Genomic DNA, 20,495 nt, shown 5'->3' on the forward strand with positions numbered 1-20,495 from the left:
TTTTCTACATGGCTGAACTTGCATGCTGAGTTCGGTCTAGGGAGAGGACAAAGGACGGCATTCAAATAAATTGGACTTGGAGGAAATTTGAATGCTGAGTTCGAGAATTGAATAATTTATTATATTCGAAACTAATGCTGCTGACTGGAACTACTATATTGGTTATGATTAATGTTACTTAGAATTTCGATTTGTATATAAAGAGATCGACCTCCAAAAACTCCTCCAAATTCTACGAGCGACGAGTGGATGCCCTAGAAACCAGAAAACTGTGATGTCGAGGAAGAAGTTACTGTGTGTTCTGCTGCCATTACTCATTAGTACAGTGACTGAACTGGCGAGTGCAATTTCTCTGCCTCTGCAGCCAGCATCTGGACTATACGATGGTGGGGTGTTCACGGTAGAGATTGGACTCGGAACACCAATTCAGAAGCAGACCTTACTTGTTGACACGGGATCTGGGTCGACGCTAGTCTTCAGCGCGGCAAGCAATCAATGTCGTGTCTCTAACTATGGCTGTGGAGGAGGATATAACCCTGTGGCGAGTATGACATCTGAGAGGAAGATTGGACGGTCGAGGAAGATGGAGATGGGTCAAGTGACGTTTGGATTTGCCAACGTAAGTGCCACTGCGTCTGGGACTGTGGTCAGGGATATCGTCTACTTGGAGAGACCAGAACTTGTTGAATTCGCAATGCTTGAACACGCCTTGCTTGATTTCGATGTTGAAGGAGTTCTTGGTCTGGGTATGTCGACTGCACAGACTCAGCACCACCCGACTCCAATCTTGTCCACCTTATCGACCTTGAATCACAATGGGCGGACTGAATATCGAAATTTGTTTGGTCTATATTTCGGATCTAGAAGAAAGAATGGATTGGATAGTTTGGATGGACAAGTATTTATACCCAGCCTTGATCTAGGGGTCATCGATTCAGAGAAACTTCTCTCTCATGACGATTTGCATTTCATTCCCTGCTCCTCACCAAATGAGTTCCAGCTCGTCTTGTCGAACATCGACTTAATTCTGGCCAACAAAGCCAGAGTTCCTATCTTGAATTCTTGCTCTCGCTCTTCTCATTCGTGTTCGCAGTCTGTTCCTGATGTTGATCCGCTCTCTGTTACCATCGACTCTGGCTCCCCAAATATCGTGCTTCCAGACCATATTGCTCACCGACTCGCGACAGCGATTTCTCCATCCGCAATTTTCGACGGGTCATTGCCCGGGTTCCGCGTTCCTTGTACGCTCTCATTGTCTTTAAATTCTGTCGAGTTCTCGTTCATGCCTACATCCGCATCTGTCGCTGTCAACGTCACCGTCGCCGTCCCTGAACTCTTGCGCTCTCTGGCAAATTCTCCGGCGACTTGTTTACTCGACATCGTGCCTTCATCCGCATATAACAACCTGGTCCCTGCAATCCTAGGAACAGCGTTCCTGTCTAGTGCTTATACTATCTTCGACCTCGATTCACATCAAATTGCGTTTGCAGTTCCTCCTTATTATCCTGTTGCATATCCCCATTTGTCGGCATAATATCATTATAGGCTGTCACCCATTTTTAACTTCATTTCAGTCATTCCGAATTATCAAATTGTATATATTATCATATAAATACTCTGTACAACAGAATTAATTAATAGAACTCGTCAATAATGAAAGTCGCTATCATAAAAAAAACACTTTTGATTTTATCCGTAGAATGGATAACAGCAAAGATCACAACCGGACCCATTGCTTGCTCCACTTCTATATATGATGCTAAGTGGTTAAACTACCAAACTGGCAGCTCACACTTTTTCATTCTCTCCGTCTACTTTATTCTCGTCTTTTCTTCGTTTGTCATTCGCCCTCGTCCCGGTTCAATCTTGCTTTGCTGTTGCTTCTCCACACCCTTGACCAGAAATGCACAGGTAAGATCGATAGAAACATATACATGAAACTGCAACAAATACAGAAACTGAACGGTTAAGTCAATCATTATACATATAAATGAGCCCAGCTCACCAACAACAATGATGATAGCATTAATAAATAAATATCGAATATGACTCGCCACACCCAAAAGTCTGTCAACCTAACGAAAATCTCGCTGAATCTGATGAAACTTGCAAACCAGCTAATTGTACGGCTATTTACCGGTAGATGTGCGCTTGCCATTCTGTCCCTGCCGGTTATTGCGGCCATTATTATTGCTGCTATTATTATTATTGTTGTTGTTGCTATTGCCACTATTGTTTTTGTTCTCCGTATTGCTATTCTGCTTAAAGCGCCGTTGGCCGCCATTGGGTCGATTATTTCCATTGTTGGTAGTGGCTCCACCTCGTCGACGCTCTTCCACATACACTACAATACCTTCTCCAACAGGTAGAGTATGTGTCTGCAATGCCTTCTCCAGCTGAGCGGCGTCACCGAAATCAACAAAAGCGCATGATCGATTACGAGAAACTTCAAAATGTTTGAGTGTACCAAACTTGCTCAGAGCGTCACGAAGACCCTTTTCGGAAACTTTATCGTTAACTCCCTTTATGTAGGCAGAATAAAATTCGCGCTTTTTATGTGTGTCATCAGACTTCGAAGCGGTTGTTGTGACATTAGATTCTGGAATCTGTTCCGCTGGAGCTGCAGATGATGCAGCAACAGTAGCTGTGCTAGTGCCAGAGGAAGAAACAGCTGTGGGAACCACGGCAGCAGCGGCAGCAGCTGCACTGCGTCTAGCAGCCAGAGCGGCCCAAGAAACTGGGCCAGATGGCTTAACTTCAACTTCAGGCTCAGGCTCAGCTGTAGGAGACGTGTCTTCAGCTTCGACCTCCACTGCAGCAGCAACTTCCGGCTCTATCACAACGGGCTCATTTTGAGCAATCTCATGCGAAGCATATTCTTCCATTATCTCAGCCTCGTCTTGCTCAACTGAAAGTGGACCGGGCGTAGATGACTTCTCTGTGGATACGACAGCAGCGGCAGCGGCAGCGGCAGCCGTAGCAGCCGGAGTGCTAACAGGAGTAATGACAGCAGCACCATCATCAACAGCCTCGGAAATTTCTTCTTCCTGCTCTTTAGAAAGAGTAACAAAAACTTTTCCCTCATCAGCAGTCTCAGAAGAACCAATTCCATCAGAGGCATCATCTTGAAGCTCAGTTCTGTCATCCTCATCATCGAACACATCTTCCTTCAAAAACCGGAAAATATCATTCAACACATAATAATTGGGTTTTCCTGCAACATTTTGTTCCGCCAAAAAGAATGTCTGAACAAACTTTTGGGAGGGTCCAGCACGAATCGACATTTCGCCCAGAACCTGAATCACAAACCCATCATTACTAGGCTGGGAGTCGATGTTGGAAAGAAGCACTTTACAATCTTTGATATCAAGCTTCATAAACTTCTTACTGATTTGCTGTCAATGTTAGCATACACTCTGAAAGAAAGGAAGACATCTTTACCGATTGGCCAACATATCGAGGAGAGTTCTCACCCTCATCTCCGTAATCCATAACCGATTTCCCAGAATAAAAGCGCTACAGTAATAAGATTAGCCAATTGATCTTTAGAAAAAATCGAAGCGCAAACTCGCAGACACAGAAAAATATGTACTACACTCAGACTAATTGCGTTTTTGTACCATCAGAGTTCGAAACAAAGAGATACATACCCCAAGCTTAGTCGCGTCCCAATTCATAGCCGTGTAATACTGGCGAGTGAAATCCCATCCAACTTGACTATGAGAAACGCCGGACGAGACAGGCACCGCAGTGGTCTGTTGCTCTTGCTGGAACTGTTGCTGGGGAAGCGGAGACAACTCTGGACCAGAGTTCGTGTCGGCAGCAGAATCGAGCGAACCATTCATTGCAAAAAGTAGCAAATTGACTAACTTATATTTGAGTTTTTTTTCTATTTTCTCACCAAACAAAAAGAGAAAATTTCTCTAGTTCTTGATCAAATATCTTATTTTGTATCCAACTTGGCTTCCAGACATCGAATGGATTCGAAAGAACAAAGATCAGTGACATCACATGACTATTATGAGGTCTTTGTGTTCAGACCTAGTTGTCACCGATTTGCTCACCTGATGATAGTTGGAAGGTTCTGGTCTGTCCTTACTTCCTAACTGATTACTTCTACCCTGAAAACTTGTTCCTCTCTTCATCTTCGTCAGCAGAGTGCTAACGTGTCTTTAGCATTTCTCAAAATAATGTTAATACAAATATATTATTGAAACATAGAGACAGATCTACTGGACTCAATAACCCTCGCTGTTCTTCCAAATGTCATCGAAAAAGTAATTTTCGAGCATATGACAATATAATAAAACCAACCGCCATATGCAATCTTACTCGACCTTCGTAAACACTTCCCCGCCAAAACTAAAAAAACGAACAAAACAAGTCACTTCTATTTCAGACAAGTGAAATCGATATAATTGGGAAGAAAAACTGATTGAATTCAAAAATCAGAAAATGCTGTGATAATGAATATCCTTCTGAATATTTGCGGATACTTTTCAATCATCTGCATCATAGTCAGGAAGAAAAAAATAAAGTCTTTGAAAAAGAAAACTCCACCGCCGGTCCAAAAAGACCAGTTTTGCAAAATCAACTCCATCTACCAGGGAGAACACAATCATAAACGAGAGATACATACAAAAAATGGAAAGAACTCGCACAAAATATATGTAATGAGAACCTATTTGTTCAATAACAGATCCACCGACAGCTGGATAACACTAACCAAACAGGAAACCAAAAATAAAAATAAATTGAAAACCAGACAACAAGCAATCAACAATCAATTAGAAGGTGGCGACCCAAACTCAAACGCGGGAGGAGGTGACCGACCAAGTAGTGCCGCCGACTCACTTGTTTGAGCTGGATCACTTTCACCATCCGAATGATAACTTGGTGGTCTATTCGAAGGTGCATGAGGCACATATCTCTGTCCTCTTTGATAATGTGTTCGAGATCCAGTTCGATTAGTGCTGTTAATAGGCACTGCTAGCGTAGTTGGGGCAGGACTAATATCTGTCGAGCTTTCGACCTCAGGCTCTCGGTCTTCTAATGGATGCGATGCTGCGGGAACTTGTGAAGACAAGGTTACAGTGACTCTATTAGTAGCACTGATGCCTGGATCTGCGCCTCCAAATTCACCAGCGTCAGCATCTACGCGGACATCCCCACTGACACCGCTTGAAGATGAAGATGGTTCAGATACATGAATGGGTTCCATATGGAAAGTATTTCCGGCTAGAACCTCATCATTTGGAACTGCAGGTGGAAATGGAGAGCGCTGATCACGGAAACTACTGCTTGCCTGATTAAGGCTACTGCTATTTCCTGCAATCGGCGAACTATTGCGAATGCTAGGACTACCAGCGCTAATAGCAGCCGAATTATTATTCATCTGAAGCTGATGTTCTTGTTGTTGTTGTTGCGCGGCAAATCGGCCGATTTCCAACAAAATAGATCCTTGTTCAGAGCCGTATGGGGGAGGCGGGGCTAGAGAACCAGTGATCGGAGCGAGACCCCACTTCTTGACATTTGCTTCAATAAACACAAAGCCTGCCTGGCCAAAGTTGACATGGACAGTACAAGGTCCAATTGCTCCAATTGTGGGAAACAAATTGTATTTCAAAGCATGTGCTGCGTCATCAAGTTTCTTTCCGTTTCGCGTGAAAAACACCGTTCCAGTTCGTGGACGAATCCCTACACCAATAACATCACCTTGCTGTAAAGCCGGCCCATACGGTACACCGGCAAAAGGCTGATTATTACGGCGTTCACCAGTAGATGTATAAGCAACGGAGAGACGATGATATCCAGGAAGACGAAAGGTGGGGTACGGTTTTGTGGCGAGACCAATGGAAACAACAGTGTCTTCCGGCATATCATAAAGTTTAGCTTCCCAGTAGTAAACATCATTTTGCTTAGGCACAGGTAGATTTGTCTGAACACAACATTCGGAATCGTAGAATGCTATTTCCGTCCGTCCTTCAACAAAACAGTTTGCGTTTTCAAAGTCCGGCTCGAACTCCCATGCAGAAACGCCTTTTTCCTGGATAGCCATGAACTGAGAGAGACTGATGTCAGTAGGAATCGAATTTGGAGGATTTGCATCTTGAAAAGCGCGAGCCTGCAAATAAGAAGTCCGAGCAAACTCATCCATATTGGCTAAACCCTCCTCTTCCTCTCTTAGAAAGGCCTGCTCGTCATCGTATTCTCCCGGGCGACCCCGATTAAGCAAAATACGGCCATGACGGGTATAAAACAAAAAATATATCAGTGAAAATAAAAATGCCAGTACAGCCACGGTACCAAGAGTAGCCACGAGACCTATTAGCAAAGGCACATTGATGCCGCCATCGTTTGTGGGCACCCTGCCTCGACTTGGACGACCATAATGTGGATCGGTGATGTTTTTACCAGGATCGGTAATCGGTACCGTCGCATTAGGAGCAGAGACATCCATTGCAGTGTAAAGTGTGAGAAGTGCAAGAGCCGACCAAGGAAGCACGTAAAAGAGGACGAACGAGGCTGCACGTTGGACGGCAAAACAAAGCACCTGGAAGTAGCGGGTAAATGCTATGGTGAGTGGCATACACCGAGCTGTGTCGGATCTGGGCCGACAGATGAACCAGATTCAGAGCAAAAAAGTATAAGAATGGATTGACACCGAATTCAGCCAGAGCCGTGATGTTGTCCGGCTTTGAATTGGCTCTGTGAACGAGACCAGACAGGTCAAAAGTCGAACTCGAAGATCAGCTCAATAACGACGTCGTCCAAACACAGCAGGAGAATATACAAAATCCTTGCCTTAGACTAAAGAATACGACGAAGTTGTACGCTCAATAGACAGGATAGAATTGGATGTAGCTATCACAAGCTAAGAGCGCTGACGCAACTACGATGGAAGTTGCACTGGGAAGGTCGAGGACAGTCGATAATCGGGATGCCGTCGATATCTCTACAAATCCCCCGCTTACTGAACAAGCGGACTTCCTAGTGTGGCAATTACGCTGATAATTACTATCTATAGGCAAAGAATATCCTGATAAAATATAGTTAATTAGTAAATATTTACAATTTGTATGAGAACATTATAGAAACGCCAGAAAAAAAATGAATATGCACAGTCCAAACAAACAAAATAATTACAGAGTAAGGTAAATAATACAGAGGATGAATAATCAGGCGTCGTCATTTGGACGATTGATCTTCACGTCGAAAGGTCGTAGAAAGCTGCAGTCTGCTTCATGTTTGACAAATGGACATAGATGCTCACTAAGAATTGCTGCCCGTTTGGCTTGCTTGGTTTCCTCGTCGTCAGACTCTGTGACCCAGGTGGTCGTATCGATCCAGTAAGTATTCATGTCTCCTTGTTGACGGAGTGTTTGGACGACACTTAGGCTTTCGACCTCGTAGCTACCATCAAATGGCCGTAATACTACTATCGGAGTAGGCTTGTATGCCTTTTTGCGAATCTGCCGAATCATATTGACGTAAGCTTCAACATACGTTTTGAACGCATCCTGCGGCAGCAGTGTGCGGTAAAGACCTTGCTGTTCGACAAGCTTCTTTGTGGCTGAACCGAGTTCAAGCACAAGCACTGAGGGGGGATGTATTTTATCAAATCGCCAGTATTTAGGCATTGATCGAGCTGCAGAAAGATAACCTAAAAAAAACATTTTATCGAGACCTACGATATCCCCCGGACAGTTGCTTATGCAGCTTCCATCAGCCGCAATCAAAGAAGTGTCCACACCGAGACTATCGGCGACAAGATAGGGCCACGAAAGCATATCGTATTGTGATGTATTGTAATGGTCTGTAAAAACCTCAATTGTCTTGCGAACAGTTCGCGAGATGGGAAACGCCAGTAGAGATTTGCCTTTGTCGACATAAAATGCCTCGATATCAGTGCGAGGCGCTAACTGTGTTGAACCTCCGCCAAACATTACTCGAACTTCGTGCTGACCATCTGACAAGCCAGAAGCGAGAGAAATGACTTCACGGCCATATGGGACAACAGTGAATTCTCGGGAGTGGTCAACCAAAACGGACATGGTTACAGGTACTTCAAAGTTTCCCAAATGGATCCCCAGTGAAGTTCCAGAAAACCGAACATCCACATAAGCACCTGGAAAATATGAGGAGACAAGTTGACCAGATGCGGACCCTGGTGCCTTGTTACGCGACCAGCGGCCTATGTACATGGCACGTTTATCTGTAGGGTCAACCAAAGTTTTTGAATTGTGAATCGTAGTGCGGAGGGGATCAAAATCAGCCGCCGTTCGATTAGTAAATAGAATGATGAAAGCAATGAGAAGCCAGACCCCGACCAGACCAGCTGTGAGTTTATGGGAGGTAGAAAGCTTTCTTCGAGGAATCAAAATATCATTCAGATTTAGAGCTGCAACGGCAGCAGCAGCAGCCGCGGTAGTGGTACCTGAGCTGTAGACCTTGTGTTTGTATTTCTCTGCAGAGTCGTCTGGATCATTGTGAGTCGAGAATTCTTGAGAATCTGCAGCGGACATTTCACTCAATCGAGACAAAGAAGCACCAGATCGAGTGAGCCGAACTGTACCAGTGGAAGAATTTCCGGAGAGTGATGGGTGTAGAGATGATTGTGATACTTGTCCCAATGGATCTGCAATTGGGGCAGTATTGTCCTCAGAAGAAATTTTCGGAGAATAGAGAGGCAAGCTGAGCTGGTCTGAATTGTCTGAAGCATCTCTGAAACGAGCAGACCAATTTCCTTGCGAGGAAATAGGCAGCCAGTCGCCATCCCGGGCGGCAGACAATGTCCTGGTCAACGAGCGCGCGAATGACATTGCTACCTCTAAATAAAGCCTGATCTGAAATTGTAATCCAGTTTCAAACACAGAACACCAAACACGAGACGCGCAAGAACTCAGATATATATCAATGCAAAATGTTGAAAAAAATCACCTAGAACTAGCTCAAAAGCAAATAGAACCTATTCGTCGCCGACGGCGTTGAAACTCGCACCTGGTTTTAGCAGCAAAATCAGACACTAGCGAGTCGGACAATTCGACAAGACTATGAATATTGATATAAAAGAAGTAATAAAGAAGGCAAATTCCACTCTTAAATACAGCTCAAGACGCGAAAAAAGGAGCCAAATCCAGCCTTTTGAGAGCACGGCTAAAACAAAAAATAAACCAAGCAGCAAGCTGCAAACGCCAACTGCGCAGCTTCGCTTTCTGGCGGCTATCCCCTTTTACCTACAATACGTCATGTGAATATCACGTGAAACACATATTTTAGCGGCGTATTTCCCCGCCTATCACGTGGTTGTTGGGAGAATTAGAAGGGAAAATATTTAAAACTTGGTAACTGGAGTGAACTAATGATTCAATTATGTAATCAGATGGAACCAAGACCGTCTGGCGGAAAATTAGCGAATGGCGAGAATACGGTCAGCAGCTGCTGCAACATCTCGCGGATGGATCTCTGCAGAGAAATCCGAGAGCTGGAATTCTCCGTCGGTGTACAGCACGCCAGGCGTGAAACCGAAAAGGCATCTCAAATTTTCAGACCTTAGTGATAATGAAAATGATAGTGATATAGATGAAGACACCGGCACTAGCCATGACATGGATCTGAATACTCCGAGCATCACTGAAAAGATCTCAACGTCGATTGAGGTGGCAAATACTCTCTTGAATGGCTACTATACCGCAGAGGAGTACGAAGAATCCTCCGATGAAGCCCCCGAAGATGTGTCTCTTAGCGCTACAAAATTATCAGCAATTGCAGCCCGACGAGCTCGCGACCAAGAAGTATCTGAGACTCGAATAGTTCAGCGATTGAAGCGGTCGGCAACAGCGTCGAAGCTTACGTCTCAGAAGAGGGCCAAACTAGAACGGAAAGAAGTTCGGCAAAGAAGGCTGCAAAATCAGCAGCTGTTCGAGACTACTGAAGACGATCTAGGAGATCGATCGTCGGCTCTTCCCCTTCTACTTCCTCAGAACATACTTGCGAACATTTCTACCACCGTCGACACAGTCTCTTCGTCCAGTAGAGATGACTCTCTTACTTCCAAAGAACGACGGCCATCTAAGAAAGTATTCACAGATAGCTCCAAACCAAAATCTATCAATGCTGGCGAAGTGACAATCCAGATTTTAGCAGCAACCAAGCTGAAAACACTGGCTCCACCCGCTACCAAGGCACACTTGAAGTCTCGATCAAAATGGCTCAACCGAAAATCGGTTCGGCATCTTAAGTAGACTACTGTAGTTGGAATTTGTACATTATTTCTAAGTAAATAGATCATCATTTTACTCAATCCTGCCTGTTACTATCAGACTTAGACATCATCGACGAACAAAGTCGCTAATGGAATCATTAGTCCGATCAAGGTTGCAAAAATGTCACCTAGCAAGGCCTGGGACTGACCTATCGAACTGCTAGGCGACTCGACTTTTGCGACTTCTTGAGTTTCGTTCATGACATGAATAGCAACGTACAAAAAAGCTCCGCCACTAAACAACAAGATCATGCCCGTCCACCAACGGATTCCGGCTGCTCCGTATCCTACATTCGTACCAACGATAACAATTCCAACCCAAGTCATGATAGCACTAAGTGGAGCAGCAAGTGCAAAAATAAGAAGATATTGGCGAACTTTCCTGCGAGAAACGCCGCTTCGTAGTAATACAGCTGCCATTCCAAATGCAGCAGGTGCCTTGTGAACCAGAATCGCGAAGAACACAACGAGTTCTAAGGCGGAACTTGTAGATGCTGCACTTGCTCCTAACGCGATGCCATCTGCAGCGGCATGAATTACCAGTCCAGTAGTCAATGCACTCGCCTGGCTAGCTGCATGTGCACTGTTTCCAGCGTCATTCATAACCTCTCCTGAACGCATTTCATATCCATTCGAGCCATTTTCAGCGGAATCAATCGTGCTAAATGTCCGTAGCTCTGATACATCGACACTGGTACGATGTATATGACGTGAATTTGCGAGACTTTTGTTGAAATACTCCGGCAGCTTGTCAATCAAATACATAATCATGAACCCAGCAAGCAAGGCAACGCCAGCATATTTGTGAGTCTCAATCATCCCTTGTCGACCTACCACTTGAGTTATTCTAGCCGCAAGTCTCGATTTCGGTGAACTCTCGTCGTCACCCACTTCAATTTCAAACTCGTCATGGTCAATAGTAATTATATTTTTCACTCCTCCCACGTCGTCGGCGTTGTCACCTGCGTCAGGGGGGGCTATTGGACCTATATCCGGGGTACCAATCGGTCGCCCGGGGGCAACTGGCTTTTTATGTCGCTGAATGGAGGCTGTATATAGAGTCTCGACGCCCTCTGGAATGATAACGATCAGGGAAGTGCCCATTAAAACTCCTGTTCCTACTGTAGACACTACTCGTAGTTTGTCGGGCCGTAGTGACACTATTAATGGAAGCATTCCAGATCCAAACGAGCTGATTTATTTTAGCACAAGTCATAGCTAAAATTGAAAATACTCACACAATGCACATCACGCTGGACAGGATCAGTAAAGTTACAAGGCCGTTCAATGTCTGCATCATGAACTCCAATGGTGAGATCAAAGCGTTACTTTACTAGTCTCCTCAGCTCTGTACTCTTCCTCTTGCCAATTGAAATATTACGAGATTGTCTCCTTAAAATCTCGCTCTTCAAGACAGGTTTCTTTTATAAACCTGAATAGCACTTTCAAGTCGAGAACGGGAAAATAGGCAATTGGTTGCAGCACTAATTAAGCACCCCCGCCCACGAAACCCCCGCGAATGTCGTCGACACGCGTTGCGACGCGCAGCTTAGATCAGAGATATAGAGATCAACAATCCCAGATTCGACAAACTCTGAACGTAACAAATTCAAATCTCGAAAAATGGATCCTTCCGATTTTGGACATAGCGGACTGTGGGCAGCGGACTCGAACAAGGCCATTTCGATCTCACTGAGTGTGTTTGATATTTTTTGAGGGTAGAATTTGGCCCTTGATACTGACCCATCATAGTACAGCCAGACGGTTCTGTAGTAGGAAAGCCATTCCATCCAAAATTTACGTATCCAATTTTTGGTGATTCGGAGACCATTTATGGGTTCAAGGATTTAAAAATAGAGGTATTTCATTGATTGTTGAACCTGTGAAGAATATAACTGGCTAATTGATCATAGCTTAGGTTCTCTGCTTCTGATCTCTTACCATATCTACAAGTGTCATATTCGGCCCAGTTGGAGGACAAAGATGCGCTTGCCACAGTAATCGCAGAAGAGGAGAGCAAGCAGAATACAAACGATGAAAATTGGGAGGACGAAGATGAAGTTGAGGATGAAGTTGAAGGAGAAGGCGCAGCAAAATCCAGCGGATCTGAGAATCATGAATTGGAGGAGAAATCTAATAATAATAGGGACGTCGACAAGCAGCACATCAACGGCGACAACCCTTCAATCGTTCTCAAAAAGTTCTTATCACCAGATACTCTAACGATGGAGAAAGAGTTTTTGAAAGCAATTCATGCCGTAGGAACTAGGTTCTCCCCTCCAGGGACGTTTCAATCCAGTTATTCTCTCCCTGAATCCTCGGATACGATATTCGAGATCTGGAAATGTCCACTATCAGATACAAATCAGCTGGCTCTACATCTACGTATGCAAATATTTGCGTTATTTTTCATCGAAGCTGGTTCATTTATCGATTTAGCCGACGACAGATGGCGTATATATACTTTATATGCTCACAATACTCAATCTGATGCGTACTCGTTCGTTGGATTTTGCACAGTCTATTCATATCTATGGTATAAAACTTCTGAACTTCACATTAGTCGGGAACCGGAAGCAACAAGGCCGTCTGATTTTTTCAATTTGTATCATCGTAAGCGCATCTCGCAATTCGTCATTTTGCCGCCCTACAGTGGCCACCAACATGGGACACATTTTTATAATGCTCTGATGGACGAATTCTACGCAGATCCTGCTGTCAAGGAAGTCACCGTCGAAGATCCTAATGTGGCTTTCGATGACATGCGGGACCGCGCCGATCTAGCAAGATTAGATAAGCTCGGGATATTTAACGATCCCATCATCTCCAATGCGTTGAATAACACGGGTGACCCCGTCGTTGACAAACAATGGCTCGAATGGGCACAGTCGAAAACAAAAATCATTCCTCGGCAATTTCAACGACTAGTCGAGCTAGTTCTACTACGTGGTCTTTCCAAGTCTAACAAAAAGTCATATAAACGATATCGGCTGTTGGTTAAGCAAAGACTGTACAAGCATAACAAGGACGCACTCAAAGATCTCGACAGGTTCGAACGAATTCAAAAACTTGATGAGACTTACCGATCGGTCGAACAAGACTATTATCGGCTCCTTAGTAAAGTTCCGACTCTAGAGAGTCCAGTCGAACCTGACGAATCTTATGCTACCTATTTGGATCGGCAGCAGTCTTCTGGTTCACCACAGATACAGGGCAAAGGCAAAAAACGCGAACTGGATATTTCTGATACAGATACAAAACGATTCCGTACAGGCTCTACTTAGATTTACAAATTAACTCTTTTGATTACATGAATTCCCTTTAATTGTTCCATTTACTCATACACTATTCCCTCGTCAATGCCCCATCGCAATAAGTCCACTGTCGTTACAATATCACTTGCGCCACCCTTCTTGGCTCCAAATCGCTTTCTACGGGGGTCAATAAGCTTGTAAACCAAATCCAATGACCGATACGCCGACATCTCTGATTGATCTGTGGCTACAGCATGAGTTCCTGAAGGACCACCCGACCGCGACCTTAACGTCCTGGTTGGATCTCGCGGTGCCTCGAGATTCTTGTGGTGTAGTAAGCGATCGGCCAAGTAGTGCAGCCAAAAAGTATTTGTCTGCGGCCGGTATGACGCCCAGTCATAACTGACTACTGCTTTAACTGATCGCCGACGCTTGGAACGCTCTTGTTGCTGCGAACTCGGCTGCGCTTCTTCGCCTTCACTTCCTTGTAGCTTCGGAAAAAGTTTCCTCATAAATCGATAAACATCAAACTGATAGTCTCCGCGTCCAGTATAGAGAGTTGGGTCATCCATACTGGAATTCACAATCTCACCTCCACAGACGGCTCGTGATAACGTGTAATCAATGACTGTGACTTGAATGTTCACTGCAAGCCGTTCTTTAGTATCTTCCAACTTCAACTTTTCAATCATTTCTGTCACATCATTTTTCCTTCGATGCAAAACTATATTACCCCAATGCAGATCTCGATGCTCAAAATCGACGCGAGACTCTGCAACCGCAAGTGTCTTTGTAACTCGCCAAAATACAGTAGCCGCTTCTCTCCATGTCCGCAGTTCGAAATGCTCCAAATCAATACCTCCATTGTGCAGCATAATCACACAAAACAATTGGTCCTCACCATAATAGTCCGGTCGATCATTCTCTGTGCCTTTCGCTTTTGCAAATTGGTCCCACAGAACGAGCAAGTCCGCAGGATATTGACCTTTTACAATATGCGCACTCACAACTTGAACAAAACCACGATACATCATTAATGTTTTCGAAATTCGAAGTTCATTCTCGATTTCTTTTATTGATGCCTGTTCTAGTCCTAATTGTCCAAAAGGCATCACCTTTAAAACTGTGTCTTGCTCCTTCGCGTGCGTTGCCGCAAAAACTTCGCTGTAACTTGCCTCGCCTAATTTCTCTAATTTCCATCCTTCTGTGCGGACAGAAGTTAAATGATCAGAAAAATCTAGAACTTCGGAAATGGTACAATAATGTAACAAACTGTCAAGATCTTTGAGAAACTGGTCCTGATTTTGATCATGTTTAATCTGCTCAGGTTCGTGGAAAGCTTCAGATTGTGACGCATATTGAGGTAAATATTCTGCAGGACCACTCTCAATTTCATTTACTTCTTCGTTTTCATCCTCTTCCAGAATTTTTTCGAAGATAGACCTATCAGAAACGTCATCCTGTACACTCGTGTTGGTATCTGACTGGTCGCTCTCTAATTCAGCTTTGTCTTCACCATCCAACTCCCAATAATTAGTAACTTCTCTTAACGGAGATGACATTTTTGGAGATCTCAGCTTGGTCTGATTCGTGGAAACAGCTGGTTGAGAGGTTTCCAGAGCCAATGAACCATTTGGAGAATTACTATCAGAGTCTTTCTGTGACGCTACCTCAGCAATAGTTGTAGACTGACCCTTCGTGATCGTAAACGAAGCAGACCGCCGAAGCCCTGATACAGGCGAAGAAGTTTGCAATATTTGCTGAAACTGGTGTGAGGAATCAATTTCTGTCTTAGCCGGGGATGCATAACTTTCGCTCTTTTCTTCTTTGAAATTGGTCCTGTTAGCCCACTCACATTCCAAAAATTGGGTTGATAGCACACCTGATGGATTCGGAAAGTTCAACAAATCTTGGTCAGTAGATTGCACCTTCTGCCGCCTCTCTAGTTCATCCAGGCGATCTTTTTCGGCCTGTAACAGACTCAAAAAATCTTCTCGGCGACGTTGAAATGGGTTGACTCGTTCAACATCAGAGTCTGCAACCTGAACAAGTCGAAGACCATGAGAAAAATTTGCAGGTGTAGACGTCGTAATTCTTCCCGACTCAAATGAGACACTGATGTCTTCGGCTTTAACAAACGCATCCATACTAGTTCCACTTTCTACCGTGAAAGACGAAGATTGGTTTTCATTGCTGCTAGGATCGAAACTCCGGTTGTCAAATGCCTTCATTATACTCTCCATCAATGAGGAGGTAACACCTAATCCTTCATCTCCATTTTCGTCTTCGTCTTCGTACTGGTCATGAGAAGAAGGTATTCGAACTACTTTCTTTGTCCGTTTCATTAGCTCTGCAAAGTCTATTCCCTTACTGTCTTCTGAACCAACGGCGATATCCAAGCATTGTGCAAGATCTGAGAAATCAAATCTCTCAGTCTCGGGAATGACGTATGCAATTGGCTCTCTATCCTCTGGGTTAGTATCTGAAATAGAAGACACTTCTGATGCAAGATTGTTTTCTATAGCTACTGGTTGATCAGCCTCTTCGTCTACGTCTTCAAACACAATAGCAGAGTTAATCTGCGATAGAGACTCCGGTGGATTATCGATGATCGAAACTCCAAGATCGGTCTTTGCTTTCGCCGCTAGTGGCACATTCTCCGACGAGTTCCTGATCTGCAGTGGTTTACGAGGAGATGTGCCAGAAGCAATGACACTTCTGATCTTTGAAAGTGAACCTTTCCGCTCGTTGACTCGATCACCAGCTTCCATTCGATTTTCATTATTGAATTCCTTGCCTTTACGATATGAAGCGGCAGACATGACGCGCTTGGCCCCGGCAGCAGCATCGCTGGCTATTGCGGTAGTCTTCTTCTTGAGTAAAGACGTCGACGATTGACGAGACGGCGAAGATTGCCCCTCGGGAACAGCATTTGGTTCCGACAAGGCAATGTCCTGGTCAGAGTCTCGCAAAGCAGAGTTGGTACGTCTGAACCGAGGAAGGACTTTAACAGGACTAGCTCGACTCCACAAGTCTTGGTCGGACATGCCTTGAACATGTGCTGATGTATAGGCACGCCGACCATAAGTTTTGCGCGGCAATGGCTTTTGGGCGAACGCATTCCATGACGACGTCGAAGTAGAAGAGGTCTGAGAGGAGGAGCGAGACCTATTGCTACTCGGAGAAGTGGGAGACTGCATCATTCACAACACTCACAGGTGGAATGGTGCGGAAATTTGCTTATCTGGTGACGCGTAGACTTGATAATAAACAAAACCGAGAGTAGCGTTATTTCTGGCGAAACAAAGAGAGAAATCAAAATAGGAAAAGAAATAAGAACACAAAAAAATAAAGTGTAAATCGTCAAATCCACAGCCCCTGCTCCTATATCAGTGGAGCTAGTAACTTGTTATAGTGTCTGACTGTTGAGCCAGGGCTAGTATTTGTTTACAGTATTCGACGCGTTCCTTCACGCTTTCGGCTGAGCTTCTCGTTCCGCTTTGCATTCATCCCTTCGAGCTATGAGCTGATCCGACGCCCCACAATGGATTACACACTAGTGCGGCGTAGAGAGGGGATTGTGCGAGCTATAGTGTAGTGCAAGCTCATTAGTATTCAAGGTAGATCGAAAGGGGAACAGAACTAAAGAAGCGAGGAGTCCAATTTAATCTCGATTAGTCGACGGGGGATGCTAATAAAGCGGTGAAGATCGCAGGAGGTCTAGATATCCGCTAGAGACTTGCACCTATAACTATTTTGTCTTAGACGTTCCATGTGCGTTGTCTTCTTCCAGAGCGCGAGTCTCACAGAGTTGATCTTTCATTGTGCCGCTGGCGTAGACCACTAAAGCATTAAGATCCGTAGAGGAAATTTTCATATATAAAAATGGAATACATTCCAGATTTAAAGTCCTCGAGTCCTTTGAATAGCTCTCACGTGTATAGGATATGTAGTTTCACACAAGTGACTCGCAATTGAGAATCTGAAACAGGCAGATGCCCAATCATATATTAACTGTCTCAATGCACAAGATTTCGCGGTGAAAGCAACCTTCCTGTAAACATATATATTTCAGATTTAGACAGATAAATGAGTAATGAATAAGATTTCTATATCTTCGTATAGTTGCTTCTCCGAACTTCCCACGAACAGCTACTGTGAAAGGTGCAGGTAATCGTGGAGAGTTGGGAGTTCTGTCGTTTGAAACTGAGGTGTTCTGCATAAATAATAATACTTGCCATTCTGGGTTTGATCTACATACATAACGTACAAGTTCATTCAAAATCGGTATAAACAAGTCATTCTCGACAACAACCCAAAAATAATTCAGTAGTACACGATTGTCTACATTGTATCTATATCGTTACAGAGCAACCAAAAACACAGATGAAAAGCAACATACAAAATAAAGCCAGCATACAAGTCAAAAATAGACATTTAAAAATAGTGCACAGGAAAAAAAAAGAGTACCATTTAGCGTACACACGGTCTAATGTCTTTTAACAACAAACACCATCCTAATCCTCCTTTGCATCTTCAGCTGTAACTTCGACTGGTTCCTCTGAATCAAGCTTAGTCTCTTCCACAGGAAGTTCAGCAGCGGACTTTTCTCCTAGTTCTGTTTTTGCTCCATTAGGAACAGATAGCGATAGGATGAGAGTCTTGAGCTTATCAATTTCGCTCTCAAGAGTGGCAATTCGATCATCACGATTTTTCAGTTCATTCGCATTCGAAAGAACAATCTCAGTAAACCGATCTTCGTAAGACTCAATCGCCTTGCGGGTTTCAGCCATATGAGAATGAAGAGCTTCCAGTTTGCTGGCCAACATTCCAGATGCACTAGACTTTGACGGGGAGGGGGCGGGACTAGGCTCAGATATGACTGTTTTGACTGCTGTATGGATGGGATCTACGGCAGGGGTGGCAACAGGCTCCGGCTCAGCAATGGGAACAGGCTTTACTTCGGCAGCCGGAGCAAGAACCGAAGCAGGAGTAGGTGTAGCAGGTTCTTCGTCACCCCAGGAAGACTCCTCATTAGCAATGGCAGCCGGAACCGACACATCCTCACTACTAGCCGCTTTGGAAAGCATATCATCAACTTTCGGAGCTGCAAAGGCCTGATCAAGACTTTTCTCAGGCTCAATATAAGAAGAGACAGGAACTGGTGCAGGCTCTGGCTCCTTAATAGTCACAGGCACTGGTTCCTTTACCGGAGCAGGGATTGGCTTGGAGAGGGGAATCTCAGATGCCACAGCAACAGGAACAGTCCCTACAAAAACCGCTTCAAGACTAATAACCTTCGGAGCTGCGTCCTTACCAGAAAACCATTCTTCAGCAGACAGTGCAGGCTCTGCGCTAGGACAATCTGGATAGATATCACTCTGGAACATCTCTGAACGACGAGGAACAATGAATTGGATAGGCTCGACGTACGAGTCGTTCACACTCTTATACGCACGAACCACTTCATTCTCGTGGACGCTCACTCCACGCTTAGGCATGAACGCAATACCACGCTGAGGCTCTGAAGATTTATACTCAGAGAGCGGAAACAATTCATCGTTTTCGTACTCATAGTATCGAATATTTCCGTCACCCTTTCCAGCCAGATACAGACACTTCGTGCTGGGGTCATAATAAGGCATGCAAATACCAGCTGACGAGTCAAGCATGTAAAAGTCACCGATAGGACCCTTATTGATATCTGTGGAGTCCCAGATAGCGACCTGACGATCACTCATGCGAGAGAAACCGGTAGTTGCCAAGCGATCCAATTCACCGAGCCAGACAATACGCTGATTCTTAGCACCGGCATGACCAGGACCTTCAACGACAACCTTTTCAGATCTAGGATCCCAAATACGGATCTTTTTATCACGAGAAGTAGTAGCAAGTAGCGAGCCGACATAATTAAACGACATGCTCAGAACCATGTCCTTATGCTGGAGAGTGCTCTTGGGCTTTCCGGCCTCGATATCCCACAATTTCACAGTGTAGTCACCTGAAGAGGAGGCAAGTACATTGTTTGCAACTGGATGGAATAAAACATGACCAACCTTTCTGGTGTGTCCACTAAGAAAACTTGCGGGAGCAATGTCCTTGATATCTGCCGCACTTTCCAGATGAACCGTGAAATCGTCAGGAACTTTCCAAATACCAACCTTTCCAATTGTAAGCTTATGTCTGGCCAAGCCTATTTCTGCACTTATTGACTTACCTTTCCGTCTTCTGATGCGGATGCAACCATATGATCATCAAACGGATTCCAATCGGTATCCAGAACTGTGGCTTTATGGCCACGGAACAAAGGAATTTGGTCCGGTAGTTTGCCTTTCTCAGATAGAGGAATCACGGCGAATGCACCACCTCCAGACGCATCCCAATTTACTGACATATACAAAGGATTAACCTACTCAAAAATCAGATGTTTAAGTTCTAGATGTTGATATAGTCCAGAAGTTGCGTATCACATACCTTGAGCAGACTTGCATCCCAGGCATTTTTGCTAATAATCTAGATCAGTAATCAATTTCCTTTATTTCAGGTGTAAGGTATTAATTTCATTATTTCATGGAAGTTTGCTATAGAGTTCGTGGCTAGTCATCTACCAGCCATCCGAGTTCAAGTAGATCCAAGATAATGAATGACACTCGAAACACCCCGGTCGACAAAAAATGAATAGCTTACCTCACGCGAACATTCTCGTAGCACAATTCCTTTTTCGAAGGTTGGCCATAAACGTGGCGATACTTCGAGGCTCTGACAAAGCGGCCACTGGAATCAAGTTAGCAAGATCCAACCGAGAAGGGGGCGAGACGCTGGCAGTCAGGCAAGGAGGCATCCGGAGAATAAGTCACCATACAGCGCGGCAGCTGGATTCGGGTTGCTGGAAACACACGACTCACCTCATATTTGCTCACTAAAATGTCTGTGTGATAATTATATGATATTTTACGCTCTCTGTGTTCTGATTGCGA

The 20,495-nt window shown here is 44.5% G+C and overlaps 9 protein-coding genes across 9 annotated transcripts; 3 read left to right on the forward strand and 6 right to left on the reverse strand.

Moving 5' to 3' along the window:
- Positions 1-88: 88 nt before the first annotated feature.
- Positions 89-1,808, forward strand: V1516DRAFT_670361 (aspartic peptidase domain-containing protein). The gene has a single exon (XM_066921343.1). It carries the CDS (start codon positions 275-277, stop codon positions 1,532-1,534), a length of 1,260 nt encoding a protein of 419 aa, XP_066778708.1. The 5' UTR covers positions 89-274; the 3' UTR covers positions 1,535-1,808.
- Positions 1,809-1,831: 23 nt separating this feature from the next.
- Positions 1,832-3,582, reverse strand: V1516DRAFT_159112 (uncharacterized protein). The gene is made up of 2 exons (XM_066918674.1): positions 3,442-3,582; positions 1,832-3,395 (listed from the first exon to the last, which is right to left on the reverse strand). The coding sequence occupies exons 1-2, from the start codon at positions 3,490-3,492 to the stop codon at positions 2,130-2,132; spliced, it is 1,317 nt and encodes a 438-aa protein (XP_066778709.1). The 5' UTR covers positions 3,493-3,582; the 3' UTR covers positions 1,832-2,129.
- Positions 3,583-5,434: 1,852 nt separating this feature from the next.
- V1516DRAFT_619918 (concanavalin A-like lectin/glucanase domain-containing protein) lies at positions 5,435-6,460 on the reverse strand (the record flags this gene model as incomplete). The annotated part of the gene is made up of 1 exon (XM_066919469.1): positions 5,435-6,460. A coding segment is annotated over one exon (1,026 nt), but the record flags the coding sequence as incomplete, so codon positions are not given.
- Positions 6,461-7,037: 577 nt separating this feature from the next.
- On the reverse strand, positions 7,038-9,180 carry V1516DRAFT_670367 (uncharacterized protein). The gene has a single exon (XM_066921344.1). The coding sequence runs from the start codon at positions 8,820-8,822 to the stop codon at positions 7,179-7,181; it is 1,644 nt and encodes a 547-aa protein (XP_066778711.1). The 5' UTR covers positions 8,823-9,180; the 3' UTR covers positions 7,038-7,178.
- A 202-nt stretch (positions 9,181-9,382) lies between these two features.
- On the forward strand, positions 9,383-10,299 carry V1516DRAFT_670368 (uncharacterized protein). The gene has a single exon (XM_066921345.1). The coding sequence runs from the start codon at positions 9,417-9,419 to the stop codon at positions 10,242-10,244; it is 828 nt and encodes a 275-aa protein (XP_066778712.1). The 5' UTR covers positions 9,383-9,416; the 3' UTR covers positions 10,245-10,299.
- On the reverse strand, positions 10,250-11,950 carry V1516DRAFT_670370 (Zinc/iron permease). Its single transcript, XM_066921346.1, has 2 exons — positions 11,503-11,950; positions 10,250-11,456 (listed from the first exon to the last, which is right to left on the reverse strand). The coding sequence occupies exons 1-2, from the start codon at positions 11,562-11,564 to the stop codon at positions 10,325-10,327; spliced, it is 1,194 nt and encodes a 397-aa protein (XP_066778713.1). The 5' UTR covers positions 11,565-11,950; the 3' UTR covers positions 10,250-10,324.
- Positions 11,769-13,579, forward strand: V1516DRAFT_670373 (acyl-CoA N-acyltransferase). The gene is made up of 3 exons (XM_066921347.1): positions 11,769-11,960; positions 12,017-12,123; positions 12,178-13,579. The coding sequence occupies exons 1-3, from the start codon at positions 11,888-11,890 to the stop codon at positions 13,546-13,548; spliced, it is 1,551 nt and encodes a 516-aa protein (XP_066778714.1). The 5' UTR covers positions 11,769-11,887; the 3' UTR covers positions 13,549-13,579.
- Positions 13,580-13,598: 19 nt separating this feature from the next.
- Positions 13,599-16,718, reverse strand: V1516DRAFT_646928 (uncharacterized protein; the record flags this gene model as incomplete). Its single annotated transcript, XM_066920195.1, has 4 exons — positions 13,599-14,790; positions 15,004-15,357; positions 15,817-15,986; positions 16,137-16,718. 4 exons carry the CDS (start codon positions 16,716-16,718, stop codon positions 13,599-13,601), a joined length of 2,298 nt encoding a protein of 765 aa, XP_066778715.1.
- Positions 16,719-18,035: 1,317 nt separating this feature from the next.
- V1516DRAFT_662517 (uncharacterized protein) lies at positions 18,036-20,428 on the reverse strand (the record flags this gene model as incomplete). The annotated part of the gene is made up of 5 exons (XM_066920448.1): positions 18,036-19,679; positions 19,736-19,927; positions 19,993-20,023; positions 20,206-20,292; positions 20,424-20,428. 5 exons carry the CDS (start codon positions 20,426-20,428, stop codon positions 18,036-18,038), a joined length of 1,959 nt encoding a protein of 652 aa, XP_066778716.1.
- Between the last annotated feature and the right edge of the window lie 67 nt (positions 20,429-20,495).

The sequence above is a fragment of the Lipomyces oligophaga genome (assembly GCF_038497815.1).
Source record: "Lipomyces oligophaga strain CBS 7107 unplaced genomic scaffold V1516scaffold_2, whole genome shotgun sequence".
NCBI lineage: Eukaryota > Fungi > Ascomycota > Lipomycetes > Lipomycetales > Lipomycetaceae > Lipomyces > [Lipomyces] oligophaga.